Genomic DNA, 18,071 nt, shown 5'->3' on the forward strand with positions numbered 1-18,071 from the left:
CAACTTCCCTTGGAAAGATACAGTGAATCAGTGGAAATAATTCTATGAACAGTAAAAGATACATCAAAAACAGGAAAAAACATTCCGGAAATATTTATTATTTTTTTTAGAACTCTATTGTTCTTCCCAAAATGTTTTCAGACCTACTAAGTGTTTGGTTTCCAAAAGTACATGGGTTATGAGTGAGTGGAATCTAGGAAGACAGTTGTGAATTTTCCAATATCAAACCAAGACTGTCAGTGGTATTTTTAGTACAGATGCGTCCAGATAAGTCCTGTGAAAAGATTAGATGAAGCTGTTTGGAATGTGGGCCTGAAATAGATTATCAACACAGCATTCTGTGTTGAGAAATATTTTTCCATCTAGAAATTACATTCTTTGATATTATAGGAAAAATACTAATGTTAAATGCCATAAAAGTAATTTTGTATATGAAGAGTTTAATTGGAAGGTAAGGTAGTCTTCAAATACACAACACAAGAAATGAATTTCTCCCCACTAAATTCAGCATCACTCACTGATATTATAGTTTTTGTTAGGTACCCTGCCATTACTAGTTGGTCCTGGTAGAATTTCTGCCTTTTGGAAATTGAAGAAAATTAGATTTCTTGTTTCCTTGCCCAACTAAAAAATTTTAGGCCTTCTAAGTCATAGTCTACCTGGTACTACGGTTTCAGTTGATTATCATATCTTATTCAGTCTCTTCATTACTTTATAACTTTCTGATATGCTTAAGTTTGAGTACAGAAAGTTAAAAATAAGAAAGAGTGTATCTGAATGTCAAAGTTAATGTAGATTAGCCCAATTTTGTTTGTATGTGGGGGAAATAATATGAAGTGTTATATCAAGGAATCAAATTAGGCTAACCCCCAAATTAATTTGGTTATGGTGGAATAGAGCAGGTCTGACATGGAATATAAAGGAATTTTCCTTAATAAAGGACCAAAGATCTGCTTTATGAATCCATCTCACCCTCTGGGTTCCTTGTACGTAGTACATAGTATCACGCAATGATGCCGTCTGCTGAGTGATTAGCAAACATAAAAAGACTCAAATGTATTTTCTGGAACAGCAGTTCTCAAAGTTCAGTGTATATAAGAATTATCAGGAATACCTTTTTAAAAAACAGATTCTTGGAGCCATACTCTGAAGATTAAAATTCAGCAGGTTTACAATTGGAGCCCAGGAAATGGGCTTCTTTTATAAGTACTTGGGGAGGGAGAGTGGAAAATGTGTGATCCTCTGACTGCCCTCTGAGAAGCATTTTCCTGGGGTAGGATTATGTTTCAAATAATAATAGAATGTTACGTGCTTCGTGTGGCAGCAGGATAGTATCACATTTAATTATTTTAATGAATACCATTTTTAATAACAACCTTCTTTGAACCTTAAGACTTGTTGGTAAATGTATAAAATATTTTCCTTCATAATCACCATGAGCTATAACTTACACAATCACTCTTCACTTGTACAGAGAAATCTTACAGAATATTTTGTTGCCGTGGATGTGAATAATATGCTGCAACTATACGCCAGCATGTTGCATGAGAGGCGCGTCATTATTACCTCTAGCAAATTAAGCACTGTAAGTACTTCACACTTCTCCTTTTAAGTGGAACGTGTTGAGCATTTCACAAAAAGACCTACGAACCTCTGCAGACTTAGAAGTGTTCTATGTGTATTAACAAGACAATATCTACATACTTTTTTGATATATGGTTTTAATCTGGCTCTTGAAGTACAAAAGTCTGATTTATAGAAGGCCTTCTCAGATGCATTAAGTCAGGTTAATTATTTTTTCTTATCAGGAGATGAGAGTTTTTTTTTTTTCTTTTTAACTCTCCAGAGTTCATTTTAGTGCCTTCTACCATATAAAGAATTCTTAAGAGCTATTATGAGATCTTTATTATTCACTTGTGGCTTTTTCCATTGGAACTACTTGAAAGAAATCAAGGGGCCATGATAATAGCTGCTATCCTAACCTGGTAATAGGTAGATTCATCTTTGTTGCCAAGTAGTGGTTTGGGAGTAGATTCTATAATAGTTCTCATTTGGAGGAGCTCTTCAGGCTGATAATAACTTAAAAGTCAGAATACCATTCTGTTTTTTTTAATCACAGGTTTTATGCTACTCACTGAAATGTTCTTTTGGAAGGTCTTCACTATTGTGGTAAAGGCAGTGAGAATAAGAGTTTTCTTGGGTCAGAGAAGAATATTCAAAAGTATCTTGCTAGGTGTCCTAACTTTTTTCTACAAAGTATTAAAATTGTAATATTTTTACTAAAAATTTTTAATGTAAATATAATTTTGAGTAATGAACAAGATATTTATTAAAAACATTTAGTGTTGCATGACTTTGCTTCCTTACAAATTTGGTTAATTGATAAGAATAAGGTAATGTTTTTATGTTTTGCTCTCCCATAGTAAAAATAAAAAACTTAATTCTGTAAAGTTTTAGTACGTTCGAAGCAGTTTTAGGAGTTCTCTAAGATATCTATGTAGTATTCAACAATGAAAAGATGTATGTTTAGAGAGACTAAATGGTCATGTGAAGGCCAAATAGCTAATTAGAGACACGTAGAGTGAAGCTGAGTGTCCTGGTCTGGTTTATTTCCATTACTCGTTATTTGAAAAAATACAGTTTTGAGATTTTGAATTACAATGTTGATATACCCACTTTTCCAAAAAAATTGAAAATACATTATTTTACATATTGAAAAACACATTGTGTACATTTAAAGGCGTAAGTATGGAGACATGATGTAGTACAGTCAGATAACAAGCACAAGTCCTGACAGGTCATTTGCATTTTCTTAAAATGATATTGAGAAATGTAATCTGAATCATTTGGGACTTTTTATATATTTGCTTTTCTATTTTTAATTTACCGTTAAGGTAAAACCATTTTTCCTTCTCCCTGTTCTCTTCCTCCTTATTTTTTAAACATGATTTTTTCAAGGTTATAAATAATATTTCTATATGGATATTGTCCTGAAGATTACAAAGATTGTACAAACTGTCTCAGAGGCCTAGGAACTAATTCTTGTCATGAAACCTGCTATATGGTAGGCACTTTGTAGGCACTAAGGATTCAGTAGTAAGCAAAGTCCAAACACTCTTGGAACGTATATTGAACAGATGAAACAGAATTGAATGAAAATAGCTGTTGTGTCTTATTATGGTGAATACCAAGGGATAAATGATAAGGAGAGTGTGTGTACAGGTTGAAAGGTGAGGGGCAGGCCTCAGTTTTGTATAGGGTGGTCATGGAAAGCTTCTTAATGAGGTAACATTGAGCAGAGATCTAAATGAAGTGCAGGAGTGAGCTATGCGAATGAACATATACGCTTCCCTATTTACAAAAACATTTGAAATAAATCTGAGTATATGATTACTATACAATAGTGGTGTTACTCTTTATTGCAATTTATAAACACATCTTAATAACTGGATAACTTCTCTGTGACTATTTCTTCACATGTAAACTGGGAGAATGGTAGTAATAGTTATAATCTCATAGGTTGTTGTAAAGATTGAGATATCTCTATCTCTGTATAGCTATATAAACACATATGTGTATATATACACACATGTGTATATATACACATATGTGTAATGCTGAGAATTGTATTTGCATAACATTCAATGTTGATTCAATGATTATTAGCTATAATTTTATAACGGACTAGTTCTGCAGTTTAGAGTAAAAATTAACATGCCTACCCTTTCACTTTATTTGAATTAAATAATAAAATTATTTTAATAAAGACTTGGTATTATTCAGGGAGTTGTTTCTTATGTCTGAGGTAAACTTTTACCAATTGTTTATGACAATTCATGAAAACTCGATGGTGATGTCACTTCTAAGTTACCAGCTTCGTTTTAATTCATTCTCTGGGGCAGTAGTACTGATAAAAGAAACATAATTCACGCTTGCTTTCATGACCCCCTTACCCTTCTTATGTGGGGGAAGCTGTTTTACTTATATCTATCTGGAAAAATTCATATATCTATTTCTATATCTTCTGTAAATTCCATGCATAGTAACATTTAAGGTCAAAGACTGGTACTATAACATAAATTAGAAATAAACTATATTTTAGGAAGAATTTAGTGAAATCTCTGAAACACCCAAGGAAGGAATAGTTAAGTATCAATGAATTGACTGACTTTTAAGCTTTTTACATTCTCATTCTATATGCCTTGAAGACTACACTGTATTTAGTATTAATGCAACAAATTGTGTTTTACTCATTTTTCATTTTTTAAGTCTACAGCCAAAATTTTAACTATTGGATTGCACATGTAACTTAAGGTGTCTTTGGATCTATAATTTTATGTATAGTTTTAGGAATTTTGTTTGTTTGGGTTTACTCTTTAATAAAACTTCTTTTATTAGAACCATATTTGTCAACCTTATAGTTGCTGGGTGTTTTAGTGAAGATACACTGGGAGAGAATCAATCAGCTTACTTAAAGGTCTTTTCTTAGGTGCTGTTTGTAGTTAAAATTATAATTTGTAAGTTATAGACATTAACTTTAAAATAAAAAAAGTTAATTTTGAAATATGTTAGCAAAAGTATCAAGAGTCGTGTGTTTTCACACTTTTAATGAGCCCCCCTCCCCCATTAAAGTGTTGTATTTTTTGTTTTGTTTTTTCAAGTTTTTATTTAAATTCCACTTAGTTAACATACTGTGTAATATTAACTTCAGGTGTAGACTTTAAGGATTCACCACTGAAATACAACGCCCAGTGCTCATCACAAGTGCCCTCCTTAATCCCCATCATCCATGGATCCCATCTCCCTGCCCACTAAAGTATGGTACTTTGTCAGGACCCATTATTACATTTTTCCGTGTTTAAGTTTTATGAATTGGGACATAAACAATTTGGTCTTTATTCTATTGGTATATACATTATCAACTATACACAGAAGTGTTCCTGGTAATCCTGAACAAGAACATTGATTTTATACATGCTGTAGGCAGGCCCTAGATGTTTAAGCCCCAAGAGAATCTCGAGTAGACTAGCAGAACATCATACCAAAGTCTCATGTATTCAAAGCAAAGGAATAAATCATGATATTACAAGAGTATATCAGTTGACTTATTGCTGTTTTGTGACCAGAGGTAGAGAATATTGCTGTTTAAAGTCATGTCATTGGTTCTCAAATCAGTCAGGCATGAAGTCTTGTCATATGCCTCTATAATTGTACCTCACCAGACTTTCTTTAACTAGTCAGCTGGGGCTGTGTATTTTGTCTCAAACACCCGGCTGGCCGGCGTCTGACAGGAGCTTTCTCATCATCCTGTCAGTAATATGTTAACTAGAGTGTATCTTTGTGGCCTGTAGAAGCAGGTGGAAGAAATGCTTCTCTTTAAAGCAGATGTCTAAATGTTAGCTACTATTTTGACCAATATTTAGCTGGTAAATATCACCCTCTTAAAGGCTATAAGCACATTAGTTACAGAGATTGGATTGTATAATGCATATTCTTTCTGGAATATTGAGAGCAAGCAATATGCTGTGAGTATTGGAATTGTGTTAATAAACTGTAATATCTTCCTTTGTTCTGTCTAGTTGCCCCCAGGCATTTAAGCATATGCTTTTCTCTCTTTCTCTCATTAATTCCATCAAGGGCATATGCAAAAATAAATCTTGTGGTCTCTGGAAAATCAACTATTAAAATAGATTTTAAAACTGTAGATTTTATAGGGTCAGACTGAAGGGGAATCCGGGGGATTTTAACCTCTCCATCTAGAGTTTACATATTGATTTGTCTCTTAATGGTACCACCTGTATCAGCATTTAATCTGAAATCTGAAGTTCAGAGAATCTTTCTGGAGATTAAGAATTGAACAGTTGATGGGAGAACAAAGATCATCCAGGTCTAGTTCCTAGTTAAGACTGTTGAAGTGTATTTTTTCACCCCCTGTGTTTTTAAAGCTGCAGCAGAATGGTGCTTTGTTATCAAGACCTTTCAGGGAGAGATATTCTAGGAACAATTTTTAGATTTTTAATTCTTCCCAAAGCCCTTAGCAACCAATTATGTCAGCTGAAACCGTAGGTTAAGAATTCTACTTACCAATGTATTGTTTGATGTGTATACTGCTCCTCTGAACATTGTATTTTCACTCAGTGCTAAGTAAATGTGACCTGAGTATGGAAATAGGACCATTGTGGTAGCCCTGTAACACTCTGTTGGAAGATATGTGTGGAGGTCAGTCAGAGGAAACTTCTAAGACAGGAAAACTGGAGGTATTTGTATTGTGCAACTCTTGTGGCGATAGTTCTGTTCTTCACGGAAATGCGCACATATTTCTGTTTTCTGGTTTAGTCCATTTGTTCCCTTTAAAAGTAAACAATTGACTTTTAATGTAAAAATCAATTGTTTTAAATAACAGTTGTGTCACTAGCTAAGGGGCGTATTGTCAGTCGCTCGGTTCTGTGAGTTTTGTTCCTACCACTACTCCCATCTCCCCACAAGCAACCTCAGAAGATTTCAGTTTACTGTAGTATTTTCAATCTGGAATGACTGAATTTTGTGCTGTTCATGATTCTCAATCTTAAATATAAGAAAAATTATATATGTATGGTTCGTTTCCTTAGTAAAACCACTATCGAGATCAATTGGTTTATTTTTAAATGTACCTTTTATATTTACATAAATATAAGTGTAACTCACTGTGGCTACCTCACTCAGCATTTCCTGGATGGACTGCATCCCATAATCTTCTTATCCTGCTAAGGGGCTGAGGGAGGGGATCCGCCCCCCTGTCTCATCTTTCTCCCCCACCTAAGTTCTGTAGATCCTTCCTCCTCAATCCTTTCTTCTGGGGCCCCTGTGCTCCATTCCAACTGCCCATTGTCTTAATTCAGGCAGTTGTCATTTCCCACAAACATTGTTTTCAGATGTCTATACTGCATGTTAGCATTATCTGCATTTACATAAAATGATGGTGATGATTAGAGGAGTAGTTCTAGCCAGGAATTACATAGTGCACACTGTGAACTGCTTGATCTTTAACTTCATCGTCACTTCCTATAAACTCGAGGCAGGGACCTTCCTCCGTCCAGGCACTACAGTAACTACCAGTCACTACCTACCTCTTAGGGCAGTGCTGATACATAGTAGGTTTCTGGCAATAATTTTTTGAGTCAGTGCTTGAAACTGCACTTTTTTGGGTCTTCTTCAGATGTGTTTTGAATGCTTCTGTCTTCATCCCTCTGAATGTTCTCCAAAATCTGGTTTGCTCTTCAGAGGCAGAGTTTCTGTCAGTAACCGCCATTATATTCTTTCAATCTGAACTACCGTAGTACTTACCATACACTTTCTCTCAAGTTAGAATTACTAGTGAGTTTGTGGAAGTCTTGTATTAGATATTTATCTCTTTGCAGGTTAGAACCATGGTGTGTGTGTGTATGTGTGTGCGTGTATTTAAAACTAATTTTTTAAATTGTGGATATCAGAGAAAAGTTTTTAAAATAAAATTTTTATTAATTGTGTTATGAAGTAGGGAGTGTCCATTTGATACTGAAAATGCCAGAGTAGAAATCTGTCTTTTTGACAAGTAAAAATGTGTCTGTTTGATTGTCCCTTTGACACTTGCCTCTTTAAATAATAGTAGTAATAATAATAACAATACAGATTTCACAACTTCTGAAGTTTATAAGTTTATAAAGAATTTAAAGCTAAGACAAGGGACTGGAGTAACAGGGATGGGCTAGCAAGCAGTGAAGAGAATGCTAAAGAATATAGGCATAGCATATATAAAGCAGCTACTAACCTTAGAATTAGGACTGAAATAGAATACCCAAGGAAGGAGCCCCACGTGGGTCTGAGATCTAGATCCTGTTGAAGAGGCCAGAGCCGTGGCTCATTAGATGGCTTATTAGAAGTTGTTGTGGTGCGACACTGGCAGAATTTATTGGAAACCTGCCCTTGGGATGACAGACATCATCCTTTCAAACTTGCTAGAAAAAGCCACCTTAGGAGTGCTGAGGAATCTCTTCGCAGAGAGATACCTCACTGGCAACACACTACTGTGAGCCCACCTGAGGGGAAGCTATTTATCAGGGTTGTCTCACTGGAGACACTCGCCCAAAATAGCATTGGAGTGGAGGGTGTTGCCAAGAGAAGCTGCTGGCTGCTCAGTACTGCTGACAGTTGCACCCTGCAGTAACCATATGCAGAAGCTTCCTGCATTATAGCAGCTAAGATCTGGAAAGGCTGCAAGCGTTGCAGGAGCCAGAGGCACTACTGCCACAAAACTGCCCATGGTGGGGAGTGCTGGGAGAAACCTCTGGCCACTATCATTTATAGGGGTCAGGTGCTACAGGAGCTACCTATTACATGGGGGCCTGGTAGCCACCTGAGCTACAGGATCTGGGCCCTGAGGAAGCCAGGCCCTTGCAAGCCGTAAGCTCTGCGGGAGCCTGCTGAATGAGTATCCTGGAACCAGGAAACAAAACCCTTTCTTCCTGAAATGTCTCTTCAGTGACCTTTCCTGACAAAGCTTAATATCATGCCAGCAGATAAAAGGAATAAATGCCAAGGGGCACAGATCCATTTTCATAGATCAGACAGTAAGGAGGTAAATTAGGCAGTAAATTGATAACAGGTACAGTCCACCCCTTTAGATACTCATCTTCCATTTACACCCTTCTGTACACATTTGTCCTTCCTATGCAACAACAAATCAAATCTATATATCTTCCTTTAAGATATAGCTATCCTTTTTACCAATGTAGACATTTCCCTAAATCAGGAAAAGCACAGTCCTAAGAGCCATTGTAATTATTCAGTTGCGATCACATTTAAATTTCTGTTAATCACCAACAACCTATATGTAAAATAAAAATGAGAAGTAGAAGAAAAAAATGGTAAGCAGATAAAAATGAACACATGCATGTGAAAGGCAAATAAAAAACATGCGAAGTGACTATATCCCTTATTTGTGTAACTGATTATGAGACAGTATCGATATTTATGGCCTCCTTATTTCATTACCCATTCTGTATTTCCCTCACCCTTAGCCAGAACCTCAGATGGTTGGGTTCTTTAGCTGGTGTAGTGATATGAACTTTCACTCCCAAAAGGTCTGAATCCACAACAGTTCTGCCTTTTTTAAATGTTTATTTAAAGTAATTTTTTTAACATTTATTTATTTTTGAGAGACAGAGAGAGGCAGAGCATGAGCAGGGGAGGGGGGGAGAGAGAGATATATAGAATCTGAAGCAGGCTCCAGGCTCTGAGCTGTTTGTTAGCACAGAGCCCAATGCGGGGCTTGAACTCACGAATTGCAAAACCGTGACCTGAGCTGTAGTCAGACGCTCAACTGACTGAGCGACCCAGGCACCCCAATGTTTATTTACTTTTGAGGGAGAAAGCATGAGTGGGGGAGGGGCAGACAGGGGGGGACAGAGGATCCAAGGTGCACTCTGCGCTGACAGCAGCAAGCCTGTGGGACTCAAACTCATGAACCAAACTGTGAGATCATGACCTGACCTGAAGCCAGACGCTCAACTGACTGAGCCACCCAGGGTCCCCCTGCATTTTTTTTTTTTTGTGATTGCTGTAGTTTTCCATTAACCCTTATTATTAGGCATAGAAATACTAAGAGGTACTCCAGAGAATCTCCTGGTTCCACACATGGTTTTTTTTGCCTCTTTTGTGCAGAAACAAGTCAATTTCCCTTTGGTTATTGAAATCAGTCACTCCAGCTGGTAGGTTAACCCCGATTTTTAGCCTGTTGGTTCCGTGATATGAGGGGCCCCAAATGGTGAGGTGGCAATCTCATCTTCCAATGCACAGGGAAGCCTTTATCTATTGGGAGGTAAGATCTCCAGACCAGAAGAGCTCTTTATAAACTGCTAGGACCAGAGCTGGAACTTACACACATGGGTTATTAAGTGTAATAATGAGACAGTCATTCTCACTTCCACCCTTTGATTCCTACTCCCATGTATTCTGGCTATTGGAGAAACAGCACCATAAAATGCTTTCTGATTTAAAGCATATCCTGCATCGTGTCAAATAGAATCCTACCCTTTCAGGATATAATTTCCCAACTGGCATCATGACTGAGTCTTCAGGAAGCTGTTCTACTATTCAATTAGGCCAGTTGGTTCTAGGTTATAAGTATGGGTAAGACTGGTTAACTTAATAGGCATGCACCCATAGCTTTACTTTGCTATTAAATGAATACCTTGATGAGACTCAGTGCTGTGCAGAATGCCATGCTGATGGACATGTTATTCTATGCATCTAATGATTTTGGTTACTGGCAGAGACATTATAGTCAGAGAAGACCTTATCCAGATTATTTATTCCAATGAGGATGGACTTCTGCCTCTTCCATGATGGAAGAGTTTCAATGTAATTAACCTGCCACCAGATAACTAGCTGATTGCCATGGGGAGATATCTCACCAGAAGCATTCTGCTACAAAACCTTCTGAAGAAGCTACCAGGTATTACTGGTGGGCATTACTGACTACGGTTTACTGCCAGGGCCAAGCCCTGGAGAAGCACAGGCCATGTAGGATCCTGCCTGAGAGCACACTGGAACAGGAAGCAAAAATACTTTCCTCCTACAGTGTATCTCCAGTGCCCTGTACTGACAAAGTTCTACTTCATCTTCTACTGACTTTAGGCTATCTGGAAAAGAAGAAGTCATCAAGGGCACAGATCCATTACCACGCAGGTAAAAAAGAGTGAATTTGGAGTTAATGGGTAATATTTTAAAGGCACAGCTTCCATGAATCAGATATTTTTTGTGATTCCCTACAATGATAAAAATAGTGTTATGAAAAGAGTAAATAATAGTTAACGATCTGAGAAGAAAAGAAAGGCCTTTATTTTGAAGGAAATATTTAACATTGGTAAAGTTTTCCAAAGATCAATTAAAACAGTATTGATTTATTCATTTGTACATTGATGCATATTTTTATTTGCCAAGTATTACATATTGGAAATTTTATAGTTATTAATTAGAATCATAAATGTAAATAAATACAAATTAAAAAATAAATCCTATGGTGTCAAGTGAACCAAGGCCAGCCAACGTGATAAGACCTCTAATATGCAAAATGTAAAAGGGAGAGTAGTATGCTAAAGAGTGGACTTCAGTATGACACTGGTTCTTGAAAGGAATTTATGTCTTCTTGTGTAGGAAATATTTACTTGTTAGTGTGTGTGTGTGTGTGTGTGTGTGTGTGTGTGTGTGTGTGGAGAGAGAGAGAGAGAGAGAGAAATGTCATGCTATGTAATGTAGTTGGAGAGATAAACAGTAGCCAGATTGTGAAGAAACATGTTTGCTAAATTAAGGGGCTTAGATTTTATCCCACAGATTGTAGGGAGGCAGATGAGGTACATAATATGATCAGTTTTATTTGGGGGAAGAGGACACTGGTGGCATTATAGAAGAAAAAAATGGGGTAGAGAAATTCCTACTAACAGGAGTCTAGTTTTAAAAAAGCAAGGAATGACTAGCTCCTGAACTAGAACAGTGACCATAGAGGAAGATGAAATTGAGTTCATCTCATGAGTTTTAGGAACACTGTTAAGAAGGAGCTTCTGGGTGGCTCAGGTCATGATCTCGCAGTTCATGGGTTCAAGCCCCATGTCGGGCTCTGTGCTGACAGCTCAGAGCCTGGAGCCTGCTTCCGATCCTGTGTCTCCTCTCTTCCTACCCCTCCCCTGCTCACACTCTATCTCTCTCCCTCTCAAAAATACGTAAACATTAAAAAATTTTAAAAAAAGGAACACTTTTAAGGAAACTTTTGTTACATATAGAGGCCTGTTTGAAAGTAGGTAAGAAAGAGGAAGTATAGAATGACCCACAAAGGACAAATCTCTTTACCAGGTATTTATTTATTTACTTGCTATATAATGGCCGTGGGCTTAATGTCATTTAGTTACCAGTACATTGTAACTTAATAAGTGTGTGTGTGCCTATAAATATTCACATGCCTGTAGATGTTTATACATTAGTTCATGTATAGATACATATATTTGCATATATTTGATTTGCATGCTAAATATACATATATGTGTGTTAAGTATATATGGGAATATTGTATACATTTTTAATATTAGAATATACAATATATGTATAATTATTCATTCTTATTTAATTGTATATGATTTACAAGTTAAGAGTTATTAATCTGACTTACAAAGATTTAGAACTTTGTGATTGCTTTGCAATGGCAATTTTCTCTTTAATAATTGTTGATGGCTTGCAACCAGTTTTATTTTGTTCCTGGTAACATATCTTGAATTATGATTTTCAAAGATGCCTAATAGTTAAAAAAATAGCATCAACCAATTGGATTTATTTATTGGCTATTTAAAACATTATCCCCGGATACAGTTGCCATGCAGTTATATTAGTGACATCTTCTAAATTAGAGATTTGTACTTTAGCCCTGACTACTTATACAAAAAATTAGATTACTTTATATAAGCCATTTAACTTTTATCCTGAAGTTTCTTGTCTAAAAGCTGAGAGAATTGAACAAGAACAATCTCTAAGGTTCTCTCCAACTGTTAAATGCAGTGATTCTTTAATTGTACTGTTTATTTCCTAAATAATTGCCTAAATATGTAGTTTTATATAATTCACATGAACATCTTAACCCATAGTCCTTTAGAATCCAGTGTCTACAAGTTTTTGAGGAGAGAAGATAGATATATTTGAGCCATGTTGTGGTATTAGACTTAAATTTTGGTGGGAAGGTAGATGGGCCTTCTCCAGGAAAAGCAAAACTGCTGTTGAATTGACTCTGAGAGTGAGAAGTAGAAAGCAGGAAATTTGGGAATAGGAAAAGATCATGTAGGGAAGGAAATTTGTTTGAAGCCACTGACATTAATGTTTATGTGACAGTTACAGAGAATCAGAGTTGAGGAGAGGTTAGTATGACAGTAATGGTGATTTACACAGGGTAACTAGAAGGCAGACTCCTTAAAGGCAGGAATTTTTTTGTCTCTTTTGTTCATCACTGTAACCCCAGTGCCAATAATAATGCCTGGCACATGTTTGGTGTCCCACTTAGTAGTTGTGTGATCTTGAGCAATTGGTTTAACTTTGCTTCAGTTTCCATACCTGTAAAATCATTAAAAGAATGCATACATAAAAGAACCAAGGAAGCAAGAAAAATTTAGAATTGTTTGGCTAGGAAAAGCTAATAAACCAGTGATCATTGATGAGATGATTAGAACTTTCCAAAGGACTTGGGTGTGATGGAAAGAAGTTAGTCTAGATTGATTTTCTTAGTAATTAAGTAGCAGAATTTGCCATCGTAATAGGATGAAGAAAAAGAATGAAATATAAAATAAGATTTTAGTATAAAAAAGCATTAAAAGTGTATAAATATTCTTTTTTTATTATAAAAATTGCTATTTTTCCAAATGTTTTCTTAAAGCTATCACTTGATCTGAATTTTAGAATTTTGCTTAAGTAAGAATATTTTATAGTTGGGATAACTTCATAGTTTTCAGATACCTGCTGCTACTCTTTTTGGTCTAAACTCTTAAATGGGAATGTAAATTAAACGTGTTTAAACAGATGGTTTCTTTATGCTTTCCACTGTTTTGTTTTTTTTTCATTCCATGAGGAATTTATCACATTCCCATCTGCAGCAATTTATTCTGTATACCTATAGTTATTTATAGTGCATAAATTTCTGAATTAAATATTGATTCAGTTAAAAATCAGATGAAGTCTCTAATCTATATTTCTTGGTTTTTGTGCATAAATACATTCTTAGGGGATATAAATCTGCCCCTCAATAATTCATATAGAACTTCAGCTGAAGTGAATAGGACTTATCCATAAGGATGAGGCACAATCTAAGAGATGTGTGAGTGGTGTTGTGTCCATATGAGATCTTTATTTACAAAGTGTGTTGAATTAAAATTATGCTGTTTTCATTGTGGTCACACACTAGATGACTTGTTTACCTGTGGTCTCCTAGCAAATCTGATAATGTGGCTTTCTCCTTAAAATATGTGTCTATTTAATTCTTAACACACTGCTTAGTTTTAAAAGGGAAAGAACTTTAGTTTGGCTCCCAACTAAATGTTCTTGCAGATGCAAAATGAGATGATAACTGGTAGAATTTTTATCAATTGTCTTTTTAACATCTGAGAGAATCTGTTGCATTGGTTTCCTGCTGAAGTTGCCCACTGTGATGCCTGAGGAAAGTTTTGTAAATTGGGTCTCTGTCACAGGCCCCAAGTTTTTCTTATAAAGGTTAGCTGTTCTTGATTGTTTAGTGGAGAGACTCATTCTCCACTGTGTAATTAAGATAGAATATTTTCAACCAGTAGATGTTATTCAAAGCCCCATAATGTTGGGAATCCTAAATGCTTGTATGTCAAAAGGTAGTTGAAAATAATGGCTGTTGCCCTCAGGAGCCTACTTGGGTTGGTATCGTGGCTTTTATACATTCTAGGTATGTGATCTTGGGCAGTTGGCATAACTTTGCTGCAGTGTCCTGACCAGTAAAATGGGGATAATGAAGACAGAACCTATTTCATAAGGTTGTTTTGAGGATTAGATCTGAGTACGTCAGGTACTCAGAAGAGTGCGTGGCACATGGTAAGCATTATGTTAACACCTGCTATTATTATTATCAATGACAGTATCTACATTAGACCTGGTAGCCTGGGGCTGCAAGTTCCAAGTGCCTTTATTCTCTAAGTTCACTATTATCCACTTTTATTGTCAAGTTTCTCCCCTTGATTTTATAGGCCTTATCAGTTCTTTTCTGTTCATATGGTTTCCATGTACGCTTATTTTATAATTGTAGTGTATGGGAGATACATGTTCCTAATGATTTTATTGTGCATTAGTCAGTACTGTGGGACTGTATCCAGTCAATATATTGAGTATGCTTTGTGAAATGATATGTGTATTTAAATATTCATATGCCACTTAACAAAGATTATAAGGATTTAAAAAATTTTTTTAAATGTTTTTATTTATTTTTGAGACAGGGAGAGACAGAGCATGAGCAGGGGAGGGGTAGAGAGAGAGGGAGACATAGAATCCAAAGCAGGCTCCAGGCTCTGAGCTGTCAGCAAAGAGCCCGACGTGGAGCTCGAACTCACAGACCATGAGATCATGACCTGAGCGAAGTTGGACGCTTAACCGACTGAGCCACCCAGGCGCCCCAAGGGTTTTTTTCTTAAATCTTTATTTGGCAAATTTGTTTTTCTTTGAAAGTTATAGCCTAATATATATTATCCTTATCTATTATTTCTTTAGTTTCTAGAGCATAATGGCGGGGATATGTTCTAACTCAAACAACTGAAACTTCTTTTCCCACCCTCTTTGCTTTCATGAAGAACAACTGGGGTATTAAAGAAACAGCTGACAGAATATTAGAAAAGCAGTGTAAAGTTCTAGTTCTATCACGAACCAGATGTAGATAGGGTCTTAGGTAATTCTAGTCCAAGGAACTATGATTGTCATTTTCCTGTGTGCTTAAAGAATCAATATATTTATGATAATTAATAACTTACAAGTCAAAAGATTCTTTTTAGTTGGCTTATAAATTGATCTCATTTCTTTATAGTACTTTATTCTGCAAACCAGATTTCTGAAATACATAGTTTATTTTCCTTAATTTGCATGGGTGTCAGAATGTTCTAGGTAAATAACTGGTTATGACAGTTCACTCTCTCTTCAGAGGTGTGGTCCCAGAAGGCCGTCCAGTTCTGACCCTGCTTGCCTCTCTGACCTCTCCTCCTGCCGTTCTCCCACTTAGTTCAGTCTAATCATGTGGACCTCCCTACTCCTCTGCAAAGATGCCTAGTCTGTTCCCACCTCAGGACTTTTGAATGCATTGTTTCATCTGCCTGGAATGTGCTTCTCCCCTGAGCTGTAACAGTTGGCTCCCTTGTATCAGTCAGGTCTCAGTTCAGATGTCACCACATGAGAGTATGTCCCTAACCCTCCTGTCTAAAACAGCCCCTCTGTCACTCTCAACCCTCTTACCCTGCTGTAGGTTTCCTCATAGAACTTACCTCTGACATAATGTATACTTCGTTTTATTGTTTGCTTTCCCTACTAATATGTTAAGTTCCATATTCAGTACTGTTCAGTACTGTGTCCCTACGGCCTGATAGAGATTTATGATAGCGCATAGCAGGCACTCAAAAAGTTTTTTGAATTAAGCAAGTAACTTATTATGGTATTTCCAATTGCTGAGTTACTTCATGTACTTCAAAGGTTGTAGAGATGATCTTTGGATGTATTTTGAAGGGGTGGGTCTGATGTATAGTCTGGTTGTATTAACCACCTATATGGAAAAAAATTGTTAATTATTACAAAGAATATGTCATGTTAGAATTGATCTGATCTAAGAATAAATACATCTCTCAGAGATAATGCTTACAGATCACCTAGCATATACTTCTTATTTGAAAGATTAGGAAACAACTCTGCTTATAATTGCAGACATGCCAGATGTTACACAAACTTCTTAGTGGCAGAACCCTAATTTTGTCTATGATATACTTCATTCTTATTGTTTTGTACAGCTTACATATATATATAATCTGTGTTTCATTTCCTAGTAAATTTATTTCTTCTTTGTTGTGTTTTTTCACCTACTGCTTTATTATCTCTTCCACAAAGTATGTGTTGCAATAGTGTTTTCTCACATAGCTATTACATGCTGCTAGGGGAGTATGGGGGGTCTTTGGCATGCCTCTGCCTCCTTTGGAAATCTCCACTTGGATATCTCACAGTTAACAGAATCAGTATTTGCAAAAACAAATGCCTTATAGTTCCCCCTGAACCTAACACTTTTGCTGTATTACTTGAAATAATTCATCCTAGTTGCTTAGGATAGAAACCGTGGTTATGGAGAGGTAGTATTTTTACCTCTCCCTGTCACCTGTCCCCTATATCCAAAAAGTTGCCAAACCCTGTAGAACTTCCTTCTTTCCTGGAGAACCTTGGTTAGCAGAGATGACCCTTTGCCACATGCTGGCCATTGCAGGTGTTAGGCAACTCTGTTGTCACATAAAGGAATCACCCTCTATGAGGCCAAATTCATCAGATGATATTGTTGTGCCTGACTAACGAATAGTTCATAACTTCATTTAAGATGAGCACTAAGGACATAGGGAAAGTGTCTGGATAGCATTGAATAGAGTGCTTTGGACTCTGGGTGTACTCAGTAAAATAAGTTACCCTTAGTCCTCATTTTGAGAATGTAGTTTTCTTCTTGTTACACCGTTATTTTCTTAACAATAAAAAAGGAACGTTTTCCTTTTAACTTTTAAATGAGCTGTTTTAAAAGTCATCTGTGTACAAATGGAGAAATTGAGTAAAGTAGCCGCCTTTCAAAGCTATGTAAGTGCTTTTGGCCCATTGGGTTACACTGAAGGGATGGAAAGAGTTGGTACGGCCTTAAAGATGCCTAATTTACAAGGAGGGAGTACCTGAGAGAATTTGACTAAGTTACATCAACCCCATTTCATCTCCCTCTATGAGGGTTCAAATAAGACAAACCCATGGTCTGTCATGGTTAAGTGAAAGTATTTGAATGCCTCCTAGTGGCATATTCTGTGCTCTAATTAAGGAATTTTTAAAAATAATAGGTATTGAAGGAATACTGTAGATAAAGTATTAAAACTTGTAGGTGCAAAGTACTAATACAATCCTTTAATGATAGCATAGTAAATAAAAACAAAAAAATTGTTTGCCATATAAAATTAATTAAAAATCTAACTGGAAAAATACATATGATGAAGAGGGATATATTTTAATCAAAATTTTTATGTTTTTGGTTCAGATTAGATTTCTTTAATTTTTTTTAAAGTGGGACAATTTTGCACTTAAATATAGACACATGTCTCTATTAAGATTGAATTGTTTTAATACATTTACCCTTCTAAATTAATTTGATTACTGCATATAAATTTTAATTTATTTGTATAATAAAACAGGAATAATGGTTAGAGAAAGTCTTTGGTTCATTTTCAGACGGTAGTATTTTTAAATTCCGATTTTCAAGTCAGTAGGAGGGAGGGAAGATAAAGTGATATCCTTTT

The 18,071-nt window shown here is 36.1% G+C and overlaps 1 protein-coding gene across 2 annotated transcripts in view; it reads left to right on the forward strand.

The window, feature by feature from the left end:
- Window positions 1-18,071, forward strand: part of DENND1B (DENN domain containing 1B) — a 257,800-nt gene that overhangs the window by 137,469 nt on the left and 102,260 nt on the right. For both annotated transcript variants that reach the window (XM_027074606.2, XM_027074605.2), the window contains one exon: window positions 1,475-1,585. In XM_027074606.2, coding sequence (XP_026930407.2) covers window positions 1,475-1,585 — 111 coding nt within the window. The remainder of the gene's footprint in view (window positions 1-1,474; window positions 1,586-18,071) is intronic.

The sequence above is a fragment of the Acinonyx jubatus genome, chromosome E4 (genome assembly GCF_027475565.1).
Source record: "Acinonyx jubatus isolate Ajub_Pintada_27869175 chromosome E4, VMU_Ajub_asm_v1.0, whole genome shotgun sequence".
Taxonomy (NCBI): domain Eukaryota; kingdom Metazoa; phylum Chordata; class Mammalia; order Carnivora; family Felidae; genus Acinonyx; species Acinonyx jubatus.